This window comes from Lynx rufus, unplaced genomic scaffold (assembly GCF_022079265.1).
Source record: "Lynx rufus isolate CCGP_SWC_20201006 ecotype Redwood Valley unplaced genomic scaffold, mLynRuf1.p SCAF_1, whole genome shotgun sequence".
In the NCBI taxonomy this organism is placed as follows: domain Eukaryota; kingdom Metazoa; phylum Chordata; class Mammalia; order Carnivora; family Felidae; genus Lynx; species Lynx rufus.
The window spans coordinates 169,481,158-169,506,841 of NW_025814823.1; the positions used below are offsets into that span (position 1 = coordinate 169,481,158).

At 38.4% G+C, this 25,684-nt stretch overlaps 1 protein-coding gene across 2 annotated transcripts in view; it reads right to left on the reverse strand.

The window, feature by feature from the left end:
• Positions 1–11,539: 11,539 nt before the first annotated feature.
• Positions 11,540–25,684, reverse strand: part of PJA2 (praja ring finger ubiquitin ligase 2) — a 68,966-nt gene continuing 54,821 nt past the window's right edge. For both annotated transcript variants that reach the window (XM_047090139.1, XM_047090148.1), the window contains exons 8-10: positions 17,222–17,336; positions 16,718–16,839; positions 11,540–14,870 (exon numbers count right to left, since the gene is read on the reverse strand). In XM_047090139.1, the coding sequence (XP_046946095.1) occupies positions 14,745–14,870; positions 16,718–16,839; positions 17,222–17,336 (363 nt within the window). In that variant the 3' untranslated portion in view covers positions 11,540–14,744. The remainder of the gene's footprint in view (positions 14,871–16,717; positions 16,840–17,221; positions 17,337–25,684) is intronic.

The following is a 25,684-nucleotide window of genomic DNA, read 5'->3' on the forward strand; positions in this document are numbered from 1 at the left end:
CTATTGAACAACTAATAAGTCAATGAGGAAATCAAAATATACCTTGAGACAAATGAAAATACAACATACCACCAAAATTTACGCGATAGAGCAAAAGTAGTGCTAAGAGGGAAGCCCATAGTGATAAATGTCTACCTCAAGAAACAAGAAAAATCTCAAATAAGCAGCCTAATTTTACACCCCAGGGAACTAGAAAAAGAACAAATGAAGTCCAACGTAAGTAGAAAGAAAGAAATCACAAAGAACAGAGTGGAAATAAAGATTAAAAAGACAATAGAAAAGATCAATCTAAGAGCTTGTTCTTTGAAAAGATAAATAAAATTACAAACCTTTAGTACACTCACCAAAAAAAGAGAGAGGGCTTAAATAAATAAAATCAGAAATGAAAGAGGAGACAATACAACTGATACTGCAGAAATCCACAGGACCATAAGAGACTACTAGAACAACTATATACCAATACATTTGACAGCCTAAATTCTTGGATAAATTCCTGGATAAATTCATAGAAGCATAAATCTCCTACATAAATATTCTACATAAATCTTTTACACATCAAAGGAAACCATCAACAAATTGAAAAGACAAACTACTGAGAGAAGTATTTGCAAATAATATTTCTGATAAAGGGTTAATATGGCAAATGTATGAAGAACTGATACAACTCAGCAAAAAACAAATAATCTGGTTTTAAAAATGGAAATGGACCCAAATAGACATTTTTCCTAAGAACATATACAAATAGCCAAAAAGTACATAAAAAGATGTTTGACATCACTAGTCACCAGGGAAATGCAAATCAAAATCATGAGATGCACCTCACACCTCCTGTTAGAAATACTGTCATCCAAAATATAAGAAATAATAAGTGTTGGCAAGGATTTGGAGAAAAGGGAACCCTTACAGTTGGTGGGAATGTAAACTGGTGCAGCCACTCTGGAAAACCATATGAAGTTTCCTCAGAAATTTAAAAACAGAACTACCATATGATCCAGCAATTCTGCTTCTGGGTATTTATCTTGAGAATATGAAGGCGCTAATTCTAAAAGATACATGCACCCCCATGTTTATTGTAGCATCATTTACAATAGCCAAGATATGGAAGCAACGTAAGTGTCCATCGATGGATGAATGGATAAAGAAAATATACAGAGAAACACACACACACACACACACACACACACACACACACACACACACACACAGGAATACTATTCAGCCATAAAGAAGAAGGAGATCTTGCTATTTGCAACAACATGGGTGGAAGTTGAGGGCATTATGCAAAGTGAAGTAAGTTAGACAGGGAAAGACATAAACTGTATGATCTCACTTATATGTGAAGTCTAAAACAGCTCAAAAACCAAAAATCAGGAAATCCCCAAGCTCAGAGATACAGAGAAATGACTGGTGGTTGCCAGGGGTGGGAGGATTTGGGGGATATAGGCAAAAAGGGTACATGAGGTCAAAGAGTAGAAACTTACAGTTATAAAATAAATAAGTCCTAGAGATGTAATTTACAGCATGGTGACTACAGCTAATACTGTACCGCATATTTGGAAGTTCCTGATAGATCTTTGGAGTCCTCATCTCAAGGAAAAATAAATTTGTCACTACATATGGCACAAATGTTAACTAGGCTCATTGGGGTGATCGTTTCGTAATATATACAAATACTGGGTCATTATGTTGTACACCTAAAAATAATATGTCAGTTTAAACAACCCAAATGTTTAAAAAATGATAATAGGCAACCTTTATTGAATGCTTACAACTGGGGACTTTGAGAGGGTCTGAATAAATAGCATTCCTCTTCCCTGATCAAATTCTAAACAAACTGAGAAATAAGACAGAAGAGTGGCTGATAGTGACCCAAGTAGCACCTCGTTACCAATAAAGGCTGAGGTGAGGGAAATGGCTGTTTCTATGGACAAATACTTCTCTCCAGGATCACCCCTAGAATGTGCAAGACCTTGAAAAATATTTTTGTTGGGCTCTTGTCTATATAAACAATTTGAATAAAAAATATTATAAAACCATGGGTCCAAGTGAAGTACTGTGATTTACCAATCAAGATTGAGAACAAATAATGAATGAAGAAGACGTACTTACAACTTGTTTGTGGTCCTATCAGTTCATATGAAGATTTTTCATACTATTCAGGCATCACTTCTTCCTGTCCAGGTCCAGGAACCATTTACTCATGTTCTTTATTGTAATTTGCAATGTTCCTAGCTAATTTTTTATCTCCCACACTGAAGAAATGATAACAATAGCATTATTACTCATGATGTCATGGCCTTTCAGGGTCTGTTTGTATCGAAACAATACAGGTCTTCTTCCCTCTGCAGTGCCCTAATTCCATTTACTTAATGCTGGTTACATCATCACTTCTGACACTTTATCACCCAAAGTGTCACCTGTGAATAGCTGCATCCAATGACTGACTATATCAGAGGTTGTTATTGTGCTTTGTTGATGATGACCACATATGCAAGTCTCAATAGGAATATACAGGAAAATGTGAGTAACTTCAATTTCTGGATATGTTAAATGTAGTGTTCAGAATCTTATAGCATCAACATAGCAACATGTCTTCCAACGACATCCGTTCTTGAACTCCTTAGGCTGTAGTCTCCGCATTTCTAAAATGTCATCTCTTTCCATGGAGACAGCACCCCTGCCTCCCACACACCATTAGCAGAGAGGAGGGGTGATGAGCAGTTCCTTTTGCACAAGAAATGCCAACCTCTGATCCAGCACAGCTTAAAAACAACTTGTGAGAGAATGATGTCACCACAATTGGAGGCAGGAGAGGACATGGTGTTGTGAAGTAATGCTCTCAAGTGTCCTCAGAGGGGAGGGCATAGCCACCCTGGAGCCCACCGGCTGGGGGTTGGCACTCTGGGTGCTAGCAGTAGGGGTGGAACACCTGCTGGACATCTGCCAGCCTCCACCTTGAGTCTCATAGACCAGGTGGCACATGTAGCTCAAGCCAAGACCTGAGCTTGCTTTGTTTCTGATGTGCGTGAGACACACTTGAAACGGGCATGATTCCAGTGGCCTAATCTTGCCCACTCTTGCAAAGGAAATATGCTGCCAGTCAGCAGGAGAATTGCTGGCCAGGATGCCTTCCTAGAACCAGAGCCTGGCTATGGAGCCCTAGAATGACCGCATGGACATCAATGTTGGCACCCCCTGGAGCGTCTGCTTGAAGGTACCACTTACAGGGTAGATAAAGGGTGAGGGGGGCACCCCAAAGACAGACATAGGTCTGGGGTCAACACTCACCCTCCACCCAGATGTCACTGCCAGTCAGGCCACTCCCGTGCTCTGAAGGGGGACTTGGAACTTTTTGAGAAAGGAACTCAGAGGCGCAGGACCCCAGTCTGTGGCGAGAGGCAGGAGGGTCTGAGGACTGTGCTCTCCTCTGTAGTGAACTCTGGAATTCGCCTGACCACCGTGCCGACATTGCAGTGTTACCCTCAATGAGGGCTGCCCTCGGCAAAGCAGAGGCAACCGCTCACTCCCAAGGTAGGAAAAGGGCTTTAGTTTTAGTCACCCTAATTTTAATCAGAGTAAGTCACCCTCCAGCAAGTGCGAAGTGGGAGAGCGAGTGGGAGGGGAGTGTCTCAGCAGTAGGGTTCCCTCCACATGGAAGGAAACAAGGGAAATGTAGACTAAGGGTTCCCACCCAACACTTACTATGTACCTGACGGGATTCTAATTTTTTTTTTTTCAACGTTTTATTTATTTTTGGGACAGAGAGAGACAGAGCATGAACGGGGGAGGGGCAGAGAGAGAGAGAGGGGGAGACACAGAATCGGAAACAGGCTCCAGGCTCTGAGCCATCAGCCCAGAGCCTGACGCGGGGCTCGAACTCCCAGACCGCGAGATCGTGACCTGGCTGAAGACGGACGCTTAACCGACTGCGCCACCCAGGCGCCCCAGTACCTGACGGGATTCTAAGTGCTTTACGCGTATTAACTCACTCAGTCCTACGAGAGAAATGCAGCCTGTCCCTGTTCTATAGATGGGGCAACATACACATGGAGGTCAAGTAAGCTACCCAAGATTTCATAGCTAGCACACAGCTGGACTTGGGATTGAAACTCAGGCAACCTGGCTGATGAAGGAAAGAAGGTGCAAACAAAGGAAGGAGTGGAGGGACGGAAGAAGCGACTGAGAAGAATAAGAAAAGACTAGTACCTGTCATCTCCAGAGTAATGGGCAGGATTGAGGGGTTTTCCTTTACTTATGTTTGGGAGTGTGTAAATATTGCCTCAGCTTCCCTCTTTTCAGGCTCTTTCAAGAAAGTCTGCAGAGAACACCCCTAAATTTGTACTTCTACTTATAAAGAAAAACTATTCTCCCTGGGTGCAAAGAAGCTTATCCTCACTTTTGTAGACATGTTTGACATTAACAGGTCACAGGGGAATGCTGTTACTCAATTTACAAGACAAAATGTTCCCTTCATTGTGATTTTTTTTTTTTTTTTTTTTTTTTTTTAACGCAGCAGGTTTTCTACTTCAGGACCATGAAGCAATCACCGGGCTCCTAGGGATTACTAATCAGTATTGCCATACTTAAAAAGCCCCAAATTTCACCCTCTACTTTCATTTTAATAGTGGGCCTGCTGCAGGGCAAGCTCTCAGGGACGCAAAGGCCACCTAGACTCCAGTCTGGAATAGATGAAATGCGTTTAACCTCCAGGCTCAGAGCTGAAGAAATTCTGTTTTCCCATGAGGCCTCCTGCAGACTTTGCAGGGGTGAATTATGGGCCAGAGGTTAGATGGTAGAATTTTCTGCAGAGAGAATCCAACCCAAGAAGGACAAACTAATGCTTTGAGACATGAATTATGGATGTCTTCCTGAATGCAGTGCAACTAAACTTTCTCAGTGATTTGGGAGCAGGGCGTTACAATAATGCAGTCTCTTAGAGCCTGCAGGGAGGGAAGCTTACCTTGCTGCTGGGCTGAACGACTTTGGCACATCCCACAGGGAAAGGAGAGGTGGTGGGCACACAGTGAAGGAGAGCTGTGGACTGTGGACAGAGTCAGCTCTCAGGCCCCGTCCCCACCTTTCCTGCACCTCAGGCAACATTCATTCCCAGTCTGGCACTCTCTGGGCCAGTATTCCACGATACTGCCTCCAGCCAAGTGATCACAGGTGATGAGCTAGGCAAAACCTATCTATCACCTTTGACTGTGGGAGACCCATAGGGCTTCAGGAGGGTGTCTGAGAAGGAGTCTGTGTATGCAGGTTGAAGTCAAATTTCCCAGAGGACGCTGCCTGTTTTTGAGGAAAAGGAACAGCTATATATACCTAAATACACATATGTGATTTGTTTGGTTTTTTTGCCAATATGGTAAAATGTTAATAATTCTTAAATTTTTAAAGCCATGAAGATAGACGATGGGGGTTTGTTGTATCTTCTTTTAATTGCACACGTATTTTTGAAATGTTATTGAAATATGCTTTTTAAAAAATATTGCCATATCTTTATAAAAACCCCTTAGACGGTTAACATGTGGCAAATACCTGTGGAGAAATTCTCGATTGCCAGAAGCTGGAGAACTGCTAACCATTTGCTTTTATTTGGTCTCATTCTGGAGACCAGCTCTTCCGCTCTGCTTCCCCACACTCTCTCCCTCCCCTCCCCTCCTCAAGTTTTCCTAACTTAAAACTGACCTGGGAGGCTGAGTGGTTCAGTTGGTTAAACATCTGACTCTTGATTCTGGCTCAGGTCATGATTTCTTGGTTTGTGGGATCGAGCTCCATGTTGGGCTCTCCACTGATAGCATGGAGGCCACTTAGGATTCTCTTTCTCCCTCTCTCTGCCCCTCCCCACACCTCAAAATAAACAAACAAACATAAAAAAACTGACCCAAAAATGGAAGCAGAGAAAAAGTCACTCACAAGTAAATGGCTTGATCTGCTTATTTGCCGCTATTTTCCCACTCTGTCTGCTTGCAGCTGAGGACCTATGTACAAAGCAGGTTTGTAAGCAAATGCAACCGATTTCCGATCTAGCCTTAGCTGTTGCCCTGGCTTACCAAAGAATTACACTGGGCAAGAAATCAAGAGAATAGCTTTCGGTCAACCAGTAAGAAAGTTTGTGGTCAAAAAAACCTGAATTTAAGTCCTAGCTCCAACATTTGCTCGCTGTCCGGTCATGGGCTGCACCACTGCCTCCTTAAGTGAGGTTGTATATTGGTGATGTAATCATTAACTTTTCATTGATTCTAAGTGCAAAGCAGTCTATGAATAGACAAGCAACTTCTGCCAAGCTGCTCTGGCAATGCTCTCTCGGCCTCCTGCGGTATGTTACTGGACATGATGAGGCCATGGGTTTTCATTAACCAAAAGGCTTAGCCGTCTGGGACTGAGACTAATTAGGACAGAACAAGACCATGTAGAGTGGATTTAGTGTAACAGTAGGGACTTGACATTTACCCCTATTTAATCACAACTTGCTTTCTACCAACTTGCCTTACCATTCTGTAGAAATACGGCAGGTTTCCTTTGACTACATACATCATTGATCTTGCTTATTTAGAGATGTGGATAGTGGTTACTGGAACTGTGGGTGCCGCGGGGACTGACAAGAGAAAAATGGTGGAGGCAGAATTCTCTCCGCAGTGGGTTTGAGAGTTAACATACACTTCTGCATCTGGTGAGATCGTTTTGCAGGTAGGAGAATAAATCAATTTAATGTGTTTAGGCTCCTCTCCTTAGCCTCTTTGGGTTTATTCTCTGTGTAACACTGGTAGTTACCAACTTCTGAGTCGTTGTGGGTCCCAATGTTTACTGTTTTCATCTCCACTGAAACAATGTTATAAGGGGCTACTGAACTTGTGGGTGAGTGTGTAAGAACAACCAGTACTGCAGCTGGAATTTACCTTATTTATATTTAGCTTGAGTGTTAACTCACTTACCTATGCAGAAAGCAATACAACAGAGCACCGGTCAAATCCTGACTCTCTTATTTACCAGATATGTGACCCTTGGCAGCTACTGAACCTTCTGATGCCTTTTGGAGATTAGAATAGTCTACCTCTAAGAATTCTTGTTAGGATTCACTAAAATAATGCATATAAAATTACCTATAAAAGTTCCGGGCATATAATACGCATTCAACAAATGTTTGCTGATTTACTCACTACCCGACATCTTTCTGTACCTCCTTCTGTTCTTTATAACCCAAACAGCATTCAGCTGCTTTGAGTTACAATGTAGTAAATTGGGCAAGTGGACAGTGGTGCTTACTCCCTGTCAAGCCTTTAGTAAGATAGTTTTTAGGGTATGTTAGTTCCCACATGGTTACCAAAACGTGTAAGTTATCTTGCCCCAGAGGCTACACAGCCAGCAGGAAAGCAATGCTTCAGAAACGCCTGCTTTATGTACCAATTTCAGGGTAAAAACACACTGGATGCTTACGTGGAAATGCCACAGAACACATGGAGTAGGAGGGAAAAGTAATAAAAGTAGAGCACGGGAAATTAGGTAAAACACTTTTAGGTTTTCTTCTTCCCTCCATTCTGCTCAGCCCCATCTCTGGAAGATCAACTTTCCAACTTCCCTGGTTGTGAGATACCATGATCTGCTGGGAGTCACAGGGCCAAAACCTCCTAAGAGATCTTCAACCTACAAACATAGCAACATAACTATAGATTCCTCAGGCTTGAGGGTACTTGGAATAGCTAGTCAAAAGGAGGAATTATTTGTTGAGGCCAAAGACTGGTTGGTCAGGATGATGGTATGTAGTGAAGCCCCTTATAATAGCCATTAACACTTGGGTTCTATTAACAACAACATAAGTAAAAGACAAATGGAACTAGGGCATAGCTTAAGTGCCTGGAAAGAATTTAAAATAGCATTTAAGGATTGAAATCAAAAGGAAACGCTCTGTCAAATGTCTATTTCTACTGATGAAACCATTTGTGGGTAGGTTCTTTACTCTGACGTGATTACAATTGTTCAGGGAATTAAGGAAAAAATCCAGAGACTTCTGAACAGGGTAGGGCTAAGTCACTTACAGACAGGTGTCTACATTAGTGAGGTCAGACTGGCTGAAGAGACAAGAGCATGTCATACATCTCAGGACAGAGTCTCGGCAGGATAATTTAAGGATCCCAAACTGTCAGGCAGCTAGGAGGTTCTCGTCAGATCTTAATGATGACTAAAAAACTTTACTAAAGAGGACATTAGAGCTTTAGTCAGCAGTACATTACTTAAGGCAAAAATATCTCTCTGTAACAATTTACCAAAATAATATGGCAAGGAAAAACGAACAAAATACTTTCTAGAATTTTCAACAGCTCCCCCACTCCATTTTTTCCCTCGTTTTTAAAACTCAGACTTCATTTCAAACAAATTACCTAAATATTAACAGTGATCAGATAGGTTGCTCCTATCCAGGAAGATGGCATGAATTATAAAGAATCCTTGAGCTCTTAAGAACCAGGATTCGGGGCGCCTGGGTGGTTCAGTCGGCTAAGCGTCCGACTTCAGCTCAGGTCACGATCTCACGGTCCGTGAGTTCGAGCCCCGCGTCGGGCTCTGGGCTGATGGCTCAGAGCCTGGAGCCTGCTTCCGAATCTGTGTCTCCCTCTCTCTCTGACCCTCCCCCGTTCATGCTCTGTCTCTCTCTGTCTCAAAAATAAATAAACGTTAAAAAAAAAAATTTAAAAAAAGAAAAAAAAGAACCAGGATTCAATTTTGTAATTTGTAGAGTTGGAATGAAACAACCTTCCCTGCAGATTCATTATGAAGATGAACTAAAACAGAGAGCCTGAACAATGTCTAATACTTAGCATGTCGTAAGTGGGAACTAGTCTTATAATGTAAAAATGCATTTTTTCCAATGAATTTTGTTAAGAAGAAATGCTGCGTTATAATGAAAAGAAATCATAATGGCTTGCAGAATTTCTCTTACTGACAGTGACTAAGAGGTGGAATCTTCCTGAAAAGATAAAGACCTTCCCATCTTCAATTTTCACTATAAAAACTGCATATTGATTATAAACTAAGAATACAAGATGGAGGAAACTGCCATATCCAGGCATGAAGCCTTTTAGTAAAATTATTATTAAATTCTATTTAATAAAGTTCTTCTGTCAGAATCTTTCAACTTCTGAAAGGTGATTAAGACGCTTGTAAGATTTTCATCTGAAGTGTTCATCAATCCTAAAAGGTAGTACCAGGGGCGCCTGGGTGGCGCAGTCGGTTAAGCGTCCGACTTCAGCCAGGTCACGATCTCGCGGTCCGTGAGTTCGAGCCCCGCGTCAGGCTCTGGGCTGATGGCTCAGAGCCTGGAGCCTGTTTCCGATTCTGTGTCTCCCTCTCTCTCTGCCCCTCTCCCGTTCATGCTCTGTCTCTCTCTGTCCCAAAAAATAAATAAAAAATGTTGAAAAAAAAAATTAAAAAAAAAAATAAAAGGTAGTACCAAAAATCAAACAGTGATGGAAAGCAACCATATTTCCCCATGACTTTGCATATCAACAGAGAACATTTTTTTCAAACCTTTTCCCATGCACAAACAGTAGTACTGAACCTATAATTTAGATTCATTACTTTATAGAAAAAACAGAAGCAGAACAATTAAGTGACTTGTCAGGGTCATGTTACATCAAATATCACAATTTTTGAGAGGAAAAAATGGTAGGTTCTAAAAATTATAAAAATGAGCTTGACACATATCAAATTCTAGGGCAGATAAATAAACAGACAGTCTGTGAGCAGCTGGAAAAGGAGGTACTGTGGTTTCACTAAGAATATGGCACTTCCTTGGGGCACCTGGGCGGCTCAGTCAGTTAAGACTTTGGCTCAGGTCATGATCTCGCAGTTACTGAGTTTGCGCCCTGCGTTGGGCTCTGTGCTGACAGCTCAGAGCCTGAAGCCTGCTTCAGATTCTATGTCTCCCTCTCTCCCTGACCCTCCCATACTTGCTCTCTCTCTCCCTTTCCCTCTTTCTCTCTCTCAAAAATAAACATTAAAGACATTAAAGAAAAAAAAATAAGGCATTTCCAGCTAACTTCATTTCCTTTCTTGATTTAATGTATTAGTAAGTAGATTAGGCTCCTTCCATAGACAGTGCAATCAGATTGTCAGCCAATTTCTTATGGTGTCCTTTTAGGCAAGATGAAGAACCATGAACACCTAAGTGGTAGGCACTTTAACAACTGTAAAGTACCGATTAATGGATCAAAGTCGCCTGGAGTACAGTCCAGTGGTTTTCTTAAGAGGGTCTGTATTTCATCTTGTTCTATTTAATATTTATGAACAACTTTGACAAAGCCACTAAATAACTAAAGGCATGCTTCATCAAAAATTGAAACTGACACAAGGCTAAGGATCAGAATTCATAAGGACTTTATGAGTTAAATTTAATAAGGATGAATGCAGTCCTTCAATTAGGTTAAGAAGAAATTGTGTGAGTAATTTTAGGATGGACTTGGCTTATTAGCAATGACTATAAAGTCAGCAAGAGACAATAGATAGGCTTGCCTAATGATGATGGTGATGATAATAGGTAACATCAACATATTCCAATCATAACAGTCATGAGAATCACTTTGAAGCTGGCAATAACGCCTCTGGACCGTACTCTCATCAGACCACAGAAGAACTGTGTTCAGTGCTGAGCAACATATTTTAAGAGAGCGATTGAAAGAGCCAATGCCAGGTTGGTCTGGAATGGGTATCATGTTAAGAACTGAGAAAAACGCGAAGCCTGAGGGAAAGTATGAAGAGGTGACCACACAAAAGAGACAGGACCTGTCTAGTGTAAATGTGTGCTGTTTTAGGAACATTTGGGTGACACTCTTCTAACAATGAAATCCATCCCTTGTAGGAGTGCTGAGTGGCTCTAACTCTGGAGGCAGTGGCTGAATGAAAATCATACGACACAATTATAAAACGATTTGGCACTAACAAAGAGATGTAGCATTCCTTTCTTGCTCTGAAATTGTATTTTTCTAGCACACGTTTATTCTATTAAGGGAGAATCACAATTCTAAACATTCTAAAGCTTCTAAAAAGAATGATTAGTTTTATAATGTAATGTGTACATATCTATCAGCACTCAATTTACCTTTCTGAAATGGATGAGGTCTGTGAATCCTCGGGAAGTCATGGGGAATGTTCCTAAACAGGTAGACTTGATAACAGTCCTATGCCTGATTTGGAGGAAACCACTGAGGAGAGGTGGACCTCTGTCCTGAAACTTTGAGGGTTTCTGCAGTCCTGAGTCAGTGTGGAAATCAGGCTCTGCTGAACCCACAGGATTGCTAAGATTATGAGGCAGGAGAAGGCAGACACTGCTCCTTCAGAGCCCGTCCGGAAGTCCCCCAACTACTTCTGCACAGCTGGGCTCTCTGTTAGGGCCTTCTTAGGTCACAGTTCAAGGACTAAAAAATCATGTGCCCAGGAGCCTATTCCAGACTTTCTTAATAGCTGTGTTCTTTGCCATTAATGCTAAATCCTTCAGGGGTTAAATTATAGAAGCGATGTGACTGCACAATTAAATATTAGAAAGGACCACTGAGTACATCCTGTTTATTGTTTATGATTTACACGGAAAATGATGGACTGGGGCTGTTGAACAATAAACCAATCATTACATTTAGACTTGGGCTTTTGAAAAACTTGCATTCCATTTTAACAGTTCATATATATTTAACAGCTTATATATAAATCCAAATCACAAATAATCTTAAGAGTTAGCTCAGAGATAAACAATTAAGAAACACAACAGAAAACCACATGGATCTACCTTTAAATATCAGCATTCATATTACAAGGAAGAAGAAAATGTTAAAAAAATTTATTAGGTCAAGTCACTTAACATAGAGAAATAAGAGAAACAATTCTTTTATCAATATTTATACTTATTCCTAATTTACCTTCATGTATTCCTTAACTTTTCCAAAAGGATCCAAACAGTGTTTCAGAGAATCAAACTGTATTTTGGTATCTGAACTTTTCCGCCTCAGCCTGTATCAACTTGTTACAATGAAAATCCTAGAATCCCAATTTTCTTGAAGAAAATTTTTAAGCCAACTCTAATTCAACTTTCTCCTTCATAGCAGCTGTTTACAGATAGGAGGGAGCCAAGAATGAAGGATAGGAACAGATGGAAAGCAAAAAGTACAACAGTTATCTTAAGTTCAGCTCTCAACACTGCTGGTTGAGTTTGGAACCAAAACCTCTTAACAACTGGCAGATAATAGCTAAATCTTAACAGGCAAAGAAGAAATATTTTCTTTGGGACAGCTGCTATCTAGGAGAAGAAAACTGACGTCCCTTAATACTGCCTAAATATAATGTGTGGCTTACTTACTACAGAGGAATCTGTAGCAATGTCAGTTTAACAGTGTCACAACTGATCAATATTAAAGGAAGGAAACAACAAAAGAGAAAACAAGAAAAAGAAAAGAAAAAAATTAAAAATCACACCAGCCACAAAGTTCCACAATATACACATGAGAATTAATTTTAATCTGATTTGACTCTTTGACACTAACTGATCATCAATGAAATATGGTATGGAAAGATCACAGAGTAGAAAACAAGCAAAGATTAGTTTATACAACAGTGACTATATACATCAGAAGGAAAACATGCTAGCTAATGCAACATTAAGGCCTGAATGTAAGCACTTCCAAAGTCACAGAAGCCCCAAAGAACCCCTAAATTACAAAGTCACCACATTACATGCATGCAATGTTCAGTTTTGTTTTACCCATAAAAGGATACACAGTATTTTGCTGTAAATACCAGACACACATTTACAATATATGCAAAAATTAGAATGCAAGTGTTATGTTCCTTATATTTAAGCCTCAAATGTGCCAACAGTGAAAATTCATTTAAGAATGGAGAAATGAGATGGAATATAAATACTCAGAGAAAATTACACAAATAAAATGTAATTTTGCATTTGGGAAGCCATAGAAATACTCCTTTTATGTGTCCAAACTAAATTATCAACGTACTACTCAGATGGATGTACACTCACGACGTGCTTTACAATTTTACTTGCTCAAATGTGGCATTCTAACACCCATCATTCTCTGGTGCTGATAGCAAATCACATCTGTAAGTTAAATATTGTGTCCTTGTTTGTACATTATTTGCCTACTGGGTGTGATCACCTAAATGGAAAACTGTGCAATCTTATTTTGCGGTTATATAATTATGGATGACCCCAAGTGTCAACTTTCCCATAAAAACAACTTAGGAAAGCTCATTTCCTCACTTTTATAGAAATATGTGAACACGACCCTTTCAGAGGGCAAATCTGGGGTCAGGATCTTCTTTTCTCTATTTTAGAGAAAGACAAATAAGAAAGGAACTGTGTTACATGTTCAGTCCTGCTCATAGTCACTAGGTGATCATAAAAATCTACTTCCTTTTCACCCAGGACTCATTTTGGCTTACTCTGAAACTACTTATTTTTATCATTTATTTCCAGGTGAATAATTTTATTAGAATAAATTAGTGTAAAGAAACAAATGCTAAAAATGTAGTATGAATAATCCTTCTTCAGGAATTCTCTAAAGGAATAAATTATAACACAGTAAGGTTTAGGTATATTGAAAAAAATGTGGCCAAATCTTTTCTGTACCCCATCAATTTTATCCTTTATACAAGCTGGTACAATTAACCTTCTAGTAAGGATCAGATTTCCCCTCAGGATACAACAGAATGGATGTTGAAACACTTTATGCTTGTTTTCAGACTTTCTGAAGTATTTCAGAACCAAGGTTATTTTAAACTATAATATTTATAAATTTATAAATAAATACATATACTTAAATGTATTTACACTTACACTTATTATAAATGTATTTATTTATAAATTTATAAATTAAGAACCAATATTTATTAAACAAAGGTGCCATGTTCTCAAGTATAACTGTAACCAAGTAGAAAGGATTTCATAAGGCCATCTAATTCATCTCATCATACCAAGCACTAAGCACGCCAGATTGTTCATAAGCTTTACTAACCTTACTTCAAGCACCAACCACCGTAAAGCACTCACGCTTTACCAACCTTACTTTTAAGCACATCCGCCATTTAGGGAAAAAAAAGTTTATTTTACTACCTAACCATTCCAGGGGGATTACATTTAAGATTTAAACATTTTGTCATATTCTAGCTAAAACTTTGGCTTTTGTTTGGCATTCTAAAAAGTCCTAATTTTAAACAAGGATGGAAGAGCAGACACCTTCCTAAAAAACCACTCAGTATTATGAACCAAGAGGTTCTGATGTAGCAAAAGCAAAGGGACCAATGAAAAAGCATGTTTTAGAATTCTCTTTATTTCCAATGAAACCAAATTTTACTACTGTTGTGATCACAGTTTTCACATTTGATGCAAACAGGAGAGCTTAATTACAATCACTTAGTGGCAGTACTTCAGACAAAACCAATAATGTGTGCCACATACGTGATTATTTCTTCCGGAGAGGGTTAATTGGTAAGCTTGACTTTACAATTAATATCAACATATGCAACTAAAGAAAATGGATGCACTGCTTCAACATTCAGCTTGAAAATGTTTAGTACTTTATGCGAACCTAAATTTAGTTTAGAAAGGTTAATATTCTTCTTTCTAAACTATGGCATAGACTATATATAGCATTTTAAATTTATTTATATATAATTATTTGCACATCAGATTTAGAAGGAATTTGCAGATTTACTTTGATAGAATGATCTCATTCAAGTGTTGAGATTTAGGGGGCTTCCGCAGAACTGTCGTTTGAAGGTGGGGCATCCTGGTCAGGCTCGGAGGAAGCAGAGGCAGATGCTTCGATGACGGCAGGTGGGAAATGGCGGCGGCACACGGGGCATGTTCCGGACTGCAGGGGAAAGAAAACAAGTTCAGAGCCAAAGGAAAGGTCTTACCTGCCACACAGTATCTTCATCAAGTAAAAACAGTATCATTATCCTAAAAATAAACCAAATAACTTAAAAACAAAACTTCAAATCCACACAAACCAGAGAGGCAAAATTGTGATGCAATTTCCTCTTCATCCCAATCAGATTCTAATTTCTTTGAGGGTGAATAGTGTCTCCTAATCATGTTTGTATCTTTCAGGTCAGTCATATTTCATTTAGAGTCTACTCACAAGAGTCTCTTCACAAGAGTCTACTACCCTCCTTGCTCAGCACTGGTGCTATGGCAGAAAGTGAGCAAGAAGTCACAGGGCATGTCCTCACCTGAACTGAATTAATTTTATTATTTGATCCATGATGCCTACATTAGAGAAACCACGGACCTAATTAATCCACCTATTCATGACACCAAATCATCTCCTAGGGCTTCCCTTACATACACTTAAGCCTTACTTTAGTGCATGTCAAAACACATGGAGCTCAGACCTTCTTTATTAGCCATATAATTCCTTTTCAAAAAGATACGGAGAGTTAAGTGCCTCTTAAATGATAAAAGAAATCTAACTAGGAGGTTAGATAGGACAGGGAAAGCAGTCATACTAAGAGTACATTTTTGGACCAAAGATTATAGGGATGTATCATCTGGTGATAGATTATCCCCTCACAAATCTGTTTTTTTTCCCCCCAAAGAGATACCCTGATAAAAGTAGGCTGAAGAAATCATGCTGATGAAGGACAAAAATTTGTATCCTAGGGATCTTCTCCCCAGAGGAGAGGCTTCACACAGAAGCCTCTTGACAGAAAGAGACCAAGGAGATTATTACCTTGGGTTATAGCCAAGTCAATGACAATTCAAGGCTGTACAACATATATATATATATATAATGTTCACAATTCAAGAATTTAATTTAGCAAGCATTTATTGTTCACTTGCCATACAGACTGGGACCTAACAACATTTTATTTATTTATCTTTTTTATTATTGTTTAACGTTTGTTCAGTTTTGAAAGACAGACAGAGCATGAGCAGGGGAGGAGTATAGAGAGGAGACACAGAATCTGAAAAAATAAAAAAGAGAGAAAGCAAAGAAAAGGAAGGGAGGAAGGAGGTGGAGGAAGGGGAAAAGGAAGGGAGTGGTTGTAGGGAAGAGAGGGAGCTATATCCTTAAGTAAATAAGCTGTGAAAATGATTTGGCAATTTCTACCTTACTGTCTATAAATGTCCTTATGCAAAAATAGAGTTCAGAGTGATCATTTAAGTAAAACTCTTTCTTTTTTTTTAAGTAATTCAAATATAGTTAAAAATTTTGGGGTAAATATTTAAGGACAGTATATAAAGTTGGAATAGGAGGTACCTGGTAGGTTATTATACCATATTTCTCATATACATTTTCAGAGACATTGATCTGTATTAGCAGAATATCTCTACATTATTACAGTACTTTGAGTAATGCCAAAGGCTTTTTGCTTGCAATACTTTGGAAAACACAAATTTCAGGGATATGATGGGAGATCTAATTAGCTTCAGCATAAAATAATTGCTTGACATATTTCATCATTCTTGGAAATGATGAAATATGTCAAGCAAGTATTATCGCCTATATTGTTTTTTAGACAATGTTAGTAAAGTAAAATAGTTTCATGTTATCATTAAACTCTAAATATTAAAAGGTAATAAATTTTTAACACTTAATTAAAAAGAAATATAAACATGTAGCTGACTAAAATAGGCTTAAAAGATACTATCACCATTAACTTTCGGGAGGAACTATTAAAATATTTTTTAAAAAAGTAAAAAAAAAAACCTCACCTTCTGTAGCCAAATTGAGACACAAGGTTTGTGAAAGAAATGGTGGCAGGGTAGCTCTGTTGCTATATCATCCTTAATATACTCACTGCAACAGATTGGACAGCACTGCTCCTGACCAATTGCTGAAAACAACAAACGATCTGATCAATCCCACAGAGTTCAATTTTAATAAAACTGAAAACCAACATATTAACTCATAGGTGATACCAATGACAGACAAAAGAACCAGACTTTGATTAATCGGCAAACATGTTTCTGCAATACATGACAATTCGGAATTTAATAAATACTGGTTTTGTAGAAAAGCTGACTGGGGAACATTTATTCTAGCCCATCACTTAATAAATTAAAAATACTCTTCTACTAGATGAAAGTTTGTCAGAATCTGGTTTCACAAAAAACTAATGAGTTTCTAAAGGTCAGTATTTTATCTTTCAGGTGCATTGATAATATACTTACACATGTAATGTGTCATATGACATTAGAGACCAGCTTTGCCCTTACCAGTATGGTCTTCAAGAACAAGGGTCTCTGGAAGGCCATCAATGCTTTCCTTACTGGCTGGTGGATTAGCCACCTCAACATCCACTGCAAGAGACTCTAAATGTGCCAGTGCAGTCTGAAAAATAAAAGTCACAGCTCCTTGTTAGAACACACTTAATTGTTATTATTTTTAAATTTCTCCCCCCACCTTTTTAAACTTACATTTTAGTTAACATACAGTGCAATATGGGTTTCAGGAGTAGAATTCGGTGATTCACTACTTACATACAATACCCAATCCTTGTCATAATGAGTGCCCTTCTTAGTTCCCAAGACCCATCTAACCCATCCCCCACCCACCTCCCTCCATTAACCCACAGTTTGTTCTCTATCATTAAGAGTCTCTTTTGGTTTGTTTCCCTTCGCCCTTCCCACATGTTCATTTGATTTGCTCCATCAAATAGCAACTAGATCCATCCACGTTGTTGCAAATGGCACGTGTTCATTCTTTTCGATGGCTGAGTAATATTCTACTGTAGGTATGTTTACATATATGTATACACGTATATATAAGCATACATACATACATACACATACACAACATCTTCTTTATCCATGTATTAGTCGATGGACATTTGGACTCTCTCCATAATTTGGCTATTGTTGGTAATGCTGCTATAAACATTGGGGTGCATGTACCCCTTCAAATCTGTATTTTTGTACCCTTTGGGTAAATACCTAATGGTATTTGCAACTGCTGCATCATAGGGTAAGATCTATTTTTAGTTTCTTGAGGAACCTCCATACTGTTCTCCACAGTGGCTGCACCGGTTTCCAATCCTACCAACAGTGCAAAAGGGTTTCCCTTTTTCCACATCCTCACCAACACCTGTTGTTTCTTGTGTTGTTAATTTTAACCATTCTGACAGGTGTGAGGTGGTATCTTATCATGGTTTTGATGTGTATTTCCCTGACGATGAGTGATGTTGACCATTTTTTCATATCTGTTAAGCCATCTGGATGTCTTCTTTGGAAAAATGTTTATTCATGTCTTCTCATTTCTTCACGGACTGTCTTTTTGGGTGTTGAGTTTGAGATGTTCTTTATAGATCTGGATACTAACCCTTTATCACATATTGTTTGCAAATATCTTCTCCCATTCCATAGGCTGCCTTTTATTTGTGCTGTTTCCTCCACAGCACAGAAGCTTTTATCTTGAAAAAGTACCAACAGTTCATGTTTGCTTGTTTCCCTTGCCTTTGGCAACATGTCTAGAAGGAAGCTACTCTGACCAAGGTCAAAGAGGTGCTGCCTGTTTTCTCCTCTAGGATTTTGATGGTTTTCTGTCTCACATTTAGGTCTTTCATCCATTTTGAATTTATTTTTGTGTATGGTGTAAGAAAGTCGTCCAGTTTCGTTCTTCTGTATGTCGCCATCCAGTTTAGAAAACACTTTAAAACAGTAACAGAAAACTATTTTTTAAGGTGTTATCCAACATTATATGTACCACAATTCTCTTCCTGTTAATTTCTACTGCTTCAGTCCCCTGCCCTTTAGCCTCCTTCTAAAAGGAACCACCATCAAACCAAAACATCAAAAAACAGCAAGAAAAGCACCCTACTTTTCACAAGAATGGCAAAAATCTATCTTGTCTCAATAATATCTACTTGCCCATCATATTTATATTTTCAGAAGAGTGGTTACCTCTTTCAATTTATCAGTTCCTGTGTGGAATCAGTAACATGAAAGAAAGTAAACATTTTAGACAAGCTCAACATATGAAAGACAAAATATGATTAGGGTTACCAGATCAATATTCAAGGTACAGAAGCAAATAACGTATTCCTGAACGGTTATATCTACTACTGGCATAGAACCAGCACACACACACATGACTAGCTCACTAATATTACTAGGTTACCCGGGATGTAAACCTTATTTAGGGGTTCTGTGTCTATATAAAGTTACTATTCTAAAGAGGATGAAAGGAATAACAGATCATATGACCACCTACTATAATCCTTTTGTGCCTTGATTAGCCCTTCTGGCTACAATAAGATTAGAACTAGGTGGGACTTGTAGAAACCCAAGCATCCATCAATAGATGAATGGATAAACAAAATATGGTTGGAAAAGGTACATACAGAGTCAAATTCGGAATATTCAGTGATTACTCTAAATGTAAATGGACTAAATTCTCTAGGGAAAAGGCACAGAGTGGTGACTGGATTAAAAAAGCAAGACCCAATTAACTATATGTTGCCTACAGAGACTCACTTCAGCTTTAAGGACACAGAGGCTCAAAGTAACGGGATGGAAAAAGATATTCCATAAAAATGGAAACCAAGAGAGCAGGGGTAACTATACTCCTATCACAAAAAGGTTATTATTTAATGGTAAAGGGTGAATTCATCAAGAGGATATAGTAATCACCAACAAATATGCACCCAACATTAGAGCACCTAAGTATATTAAGCAAATAAGTGTAGATCTGAAGTGAGATTACACAACAGTAAGTAACAGTAGGGGACTTTAATACCTTACTTTAAACAATGGACTATCCAGATAGAAAATCAAAAACAAAATATTAGACTTGAGCTACACTTGAGATACAATGGCTCTAACAGACATACAGAACATTCCATAAAACACGAACAGACTATACATTCTTCTCAAGTGCACACAACATTCTCTAGGATAGATCACAGTACAGGTTACAAAACAAGTCTTAGCAAATTTAAGAAGACTGGAATCATACCAACTATCTTTAGGACAAAAATGGCAAGAAACAAAAACATCAACAGGAAGAATATTAGAAAATTTACAAGTACGTAAAAACTAAACAACACACTCATGAACAAACTTATGGGTCAAAGAAGAAATCAAAAGATATCTTGAAACAAATGCAAATGGAAACAACAACATGTCAAAATTTATGGGATGAAGCAAAAGCAGTTCTAAGATGGAAGTTTATAGCAAAAAATGCCTACATTAAGAAAAAAGATCTCGAATAAACAACCTAATTTATATCTCAAAGAAACAGAAAAAGAAAAAAAAACTAAGTAAAAAGTTGGCAGAAAGAAAGAAATAATGAAGGTTAGAGCAGAAATAAATGAGGTAGAAATGGGAAAATAAAAAAATAAACAAAAAGCTGTTTTTTTGAAAAAATAAATCAAAATGATGAACCTTTAGCTAGACTAAGAAAAAAAGAGACTCAAATATAATCAGAAATGAAAGAGAGGTTACAACTGATACTATAAAAATACAAAGGATCAGAGGAGACTACCATAAACAATTATACATCAACAAATTGGATAAACTGCAAGAAACGGGTAAACTTCCAGAAACATATATTTACAGCATACTGACATGAAGAATAGAAAATCTGAACAGACTAACATAAGAATATTGAATCAGCAATATAAAATTTCCCAACAAAGAAAACCCCAGGATCAGATGGTTTCCCTGGAAAACCCTACCAAACATTTAAAGAATTAAAGCCAATCCTTCTCAAACTCTTTCAAAAAATTGAGAAAGAGGCAATACTTTCAAACTCATTTTATGAGGCCAGCATTACCCTGATGCCAATGCCAGATTAGGACACGAAAAAGAAAATCAGAGCCCAATAACCCTGATGAACACACAGATGCAAAAATCCTCAATAAAGTACTAGCAAGATAAACTCAACAGCACATGAAAAGGATCATACATCATGATTAAATGGGATTTATCTCTGGATGCAAGAAACGTAGTAACACACAAAAATCAATAAGTGTGATATACCACATTTAGAGAATGAAAGATAAAAATCGTATGATCATCTCAATAGATGCAGAAAAAGCATTTGACAAAACATATCATCTTTTTATGATAAAAGCTCTCAACAAATTAGGTACAGAAGGAACATACCTTAACATAAAATTAAGACATCCATATTTGACAAGCCACAGCTAATACTATAACCAACAGTGAGAGGCTGAAAGCTTTTCCTTTAAGATCAAGAACAAGACCAGGGTGCTCATTCTCACCACTCCTATTCAACATAGTATTGAAAGTCCTAGCCAGAGTATTCAGGCAAGAAAAATAAAAGGCATCCAAATGGGAAAAGTGGAAGTAAAATTGTCTTTATTTGCAGATGTGATTTTTTTATATAGAAAATCCTAAAGACTCCACCAAAAAACTGTTAGGAATAATCAACAAATTCATGGAAGCTATATAGTACAAAATCAATATACAGAAATCACTTGTGCTTCACACTAATAATGAAATATTTGAAAAAGAATAAAGAAAACAATCCCATTTGCAATAGCATCAAAAGCAACAAAATACTCAGGAATAAACTTAACCAAGAAGGTGAAAGATTGTGTATACTGAAAAATGAAAGATAAAAGAGACTGAAGATATAATAGAAAGATATTCCATGTTAAGGAATTGGAAGAACTAATATTAAAATGTCATACTACCCAAAGCAATCCACAGATTTAATGCAATTCCTATCAAAATTCCAATGGCATTCTTCACAGAAATAGAAAAAAAAAAATCCTAGAATTTGTATGGAACCACTAAAAACCCTGAATGGCCAAAGCAAAGAACAATGCTGGAAGCAACACAATTTAAAAAAAAAAAATTTTTTTTTCAACGTTTATTTATTTTTTGGGACAGAGAGAGACAGAGCATGAACGGGGGAGGGGCAGAGAGAGAGGGAGACACAGAATCGGAAACAGGCTCCAGGCTCTGAGCCATCAGCCCAGAGCCTGACGCGGGGCTCGAACTCCCGGACCGCGAGATCGTGACCTGGCTGAAGTCGGACGCTTAACCGACTGCGCCACCCAGGCGCCCCTGGAGGCAACACAATTTATTTCAAGCTATACTACACAACTATAGTAATCAAAACAGTATGGTACTGGCATAAAAACAGACATACATACAAATGGAAAAGAATCAAGAATCCAGAAATAAATCCCAGCATATATGGACAATTAATATTTGACAAGGGAGCCAGGAATATTTATTGCAGAAAGGATAAGGTCTCTAATAAATAATATTGGAAAACCCACATAATCCCATGCAGGATAACTGCATGCATGAAACTGGACCTCTAACTTAATACCATTCACAAAAATTAACTCCAAACGGATTACCAACTAAAACGTAAGACCTGAAACCATAAAATTTCTTTGACACTGGTCCTTGATACTGATCATGGCAATTAATTTTGGGGTATGATAATAAGACACAGCAACAAAAGCAAAAATAACTAAGCAGACTACATTAAACTAAAAAGCTTCTGCGTATCAAAAGAAACCATTAACAAAAGGAGAGCCCACCTACAGAGTGGAAGAAAATATTTGCAAATCATGTATGTGGTAAGGCACTGATATCCAAAACATGAAAACTCGTATACAACTCAAAAGTAAATAAATAGATAGACAGACAGATATAAAAATGGGCAGAGGGACTAAATAGACATTTTCCCAAAGAAGACATTCAAAAGAGTAAGTACATGAAAAGATGTTCAACATCACGAATCATCAGAGGAATGCAAATCAAAATCACAATGAGATATCACTTCACAACTGTTGGAATGGCTATTACCAAAACAATAAGAAATAAGAAGTGTTGGAGAAAATACGGAGATAAGCGAACCCTTGTGCTAGGTTGGTAGGAATGTAAATTGGTACACCACTGTGGAAAACAGTATAAAAGTTCCTCCAAAAATTGACATAACTGTCCTATGATCCAACAATCTCACTTGTGGGTATATATCTAAAGGAAATGAAATCAGGATCTTGAAGATATCTGCACTCACATGTTCAATGAAGCATTATTCACAATAGCCAAGGTATGGAAACAACTTACGTATCTATTGACAGATGAATGGATAAAGGAGATACACACACGCACACACACATACATACACACACACACACACGAATATTATTCCAGTCATAAGAAAGAAAAAAATCCTGCTAAGTGAAAACAGAACCTAAAGTACTATATCATATAATTTATATGTGGAATCTAAAAAACCTGAACTCAGAAACAAGAGTAGAATGGTGATTGTCAGAGGGTGAGGAGTAGGGAGCAGGAAGATGTGGTTAAAGGGTACAAACTTCCAGTTATAAGATGAATAAATCCTGGGGATCTAATGTATAGCACGGTGATTATAATTAATAATACTGTGGTATATAGCTGAAAGTTGCTGGGAGTAAAAATCTTAAATGTTCTTCACACAAGCAAGAAACAGAAATTATATGAGGTGTCACTAGCCCTACAGTGATAATCATTTTGTTCTATATAAGTGCATCAAATCAACATGCTGTACCTCTTAAACTTACACAATGTTATATGTCACTTATACTTCAATAAAACTGAAAAAAATGTGGTATATACATACAACGAAATATTACTCAGTATTTAAAAGGAAGGAAATTCTGGCACTTGCTACAATATGGATGAAACTTGAAAGCATATGCTAAGTGAAATGAACCAGTCACAGAAGGATAAATACTGTATGATTCCACTTATATGAGGTCCCTAAAGGAGTAAACTCAGAGAGATGGAAAGCGGAATGGTAGTTGCCATGAGCTAGGGAGAGGAGGAACAGAGAGTTATTGTTTATAATGTACTTGATGCGAATTAACTGTATTATGGTTAGAAGGGGTAAATTTTACACTATGTGTGTTACCACAATAAAAAGCAAACTGGGCCTCCCTTACAGGAGGAAGATTCTGCCTGACAGTTAACCCTGTGTTGTCTTGGATGGCAAATGTTAACCTTTTGTATATTCTTTAGGATTTAGCCCAGATAATCTCACAATGAATTATGTCTTTCCAAAAAGGATTTGAGATGACTTACAACAGAGGGTAGGGCCGAGACAAAAGCAAAAAAAAAAAAGAGAAAGCAAAAAAGGTTCATCGTAAGAGTTAGTAAATACAGTTAATAATACTGAATGCCAATTTGATTCTGGGTTTGCAGAGAGAGTGAAGAAAAAGTGTGCCAGAAATTCAATTAACTCTTAGCTCCAAGTTCACCTTTCATTTCTGTTCTGTGAAATAGATCTGGGCCTTCTGAACACTTTTCCCTTGTCAGCTGGCATGACCTTAGGCTTTGTCAGTAGAGAGCTCTGGACAGACATCCCAGAAGAACTTTGCTTCTTCTTCTAGTGGGCTTCCTGGGCAGGCCCCTGTAGTGTGTAAGGGTTCGCTATTGTGGGCTTCTGCATCACAGATGGCTCCTCCAGCACCAAGGTCCTCCCGTGCAAGTAGCTTCTCCAGTGCCTGGCTCCAGAAGTACATGCAGTTTCCCCAGTGCCTGACAGCTGCAGTGTAAGGTAGCCAGCAGCTTCCCCTGGAACCCAACTTAGGTGGCTTTGCAGGAGTGTGCTTCCAGTTAGTCACCCCCCTGTGAACAGTTTCTCCAGCACTCCAGTGGGCAGATTTTGCCAAGTTCCATATGGTAGATTTCCAGCAAGTTCTGCCAGCACAGTAGTACAAACATTTCTCTAAGCGCCATGGCTGTGTCCTTCCCAACACAGTCTGGATCTCAGCCCTGGTAGCGGGGGTTGCACTCTATCTCAGCCCTAAGGGTTATTCCTTAGATCTGCTATTCCTGCTCCTGGCCAACAGGAATGGAATGTTATCGATACAAACCCTGATTACAAATAATCTTATTAGTCACAATCAAACTACCACTGTGATCCACTGCAATGAAGTGCCAACTAATACATGTGTCTTGGGAGCCCAGGTGGTTACTGCACTTGACCTTATGGCAATAATGATGACTGTAAAAACTAACGTGGGATGGAATGTTTTTGAGTGCACTTGCTCGCATACAAAGAGAAAAGGACAAACTTAGGCCGGTTAACTCTGAGAGCAAGGTACTGTATAAGAACCAGAAAGTAGCCCTGACAGCCCTAAAACAAACATATTATTTCTGAAAATCAAAAACAAAATTTAATTGTGTGAACTGTTGAATTAAAATCAGAGTTTAATGATGTCTTGTGAAGTTTCTTGATTCAAGTTGAATCATTGGTTAAATCAGGATTCTGAAACTTAGAAATGGGATTGGACTGATTGGACTCAGACGAAACAGTGGACTATGCTGAATCTCCAAGCCACTCTGAGCCTCCTTTTACCAGAAGTAGTGTATGCTCCACAGACCAACCTTCCTCCACTTAAAAATCCCGTGATCATCTCACTTGGAGTGCACATGTCTTATTACTTCTATACCCACAGTAAAGTTATCAGGTAAGGACATCTCCCAAAAAGGCATGATCACCGAGTACACATACTCTTCAAAAATGTAGATATGGGTCACTCCACCAAGTAAAGAATCCTAAGCAGCTGAGATTCTTGCTGAAGGTACAGAAAATATGGAATGGGTGATGGATGAAGGAAACCACAGCTATCAGTTATAGCCCGTGACCAAATATAAAAACAAGGACGAGTAGGCTTTGCATATTTTCTGTTTGTTATGTGTTTA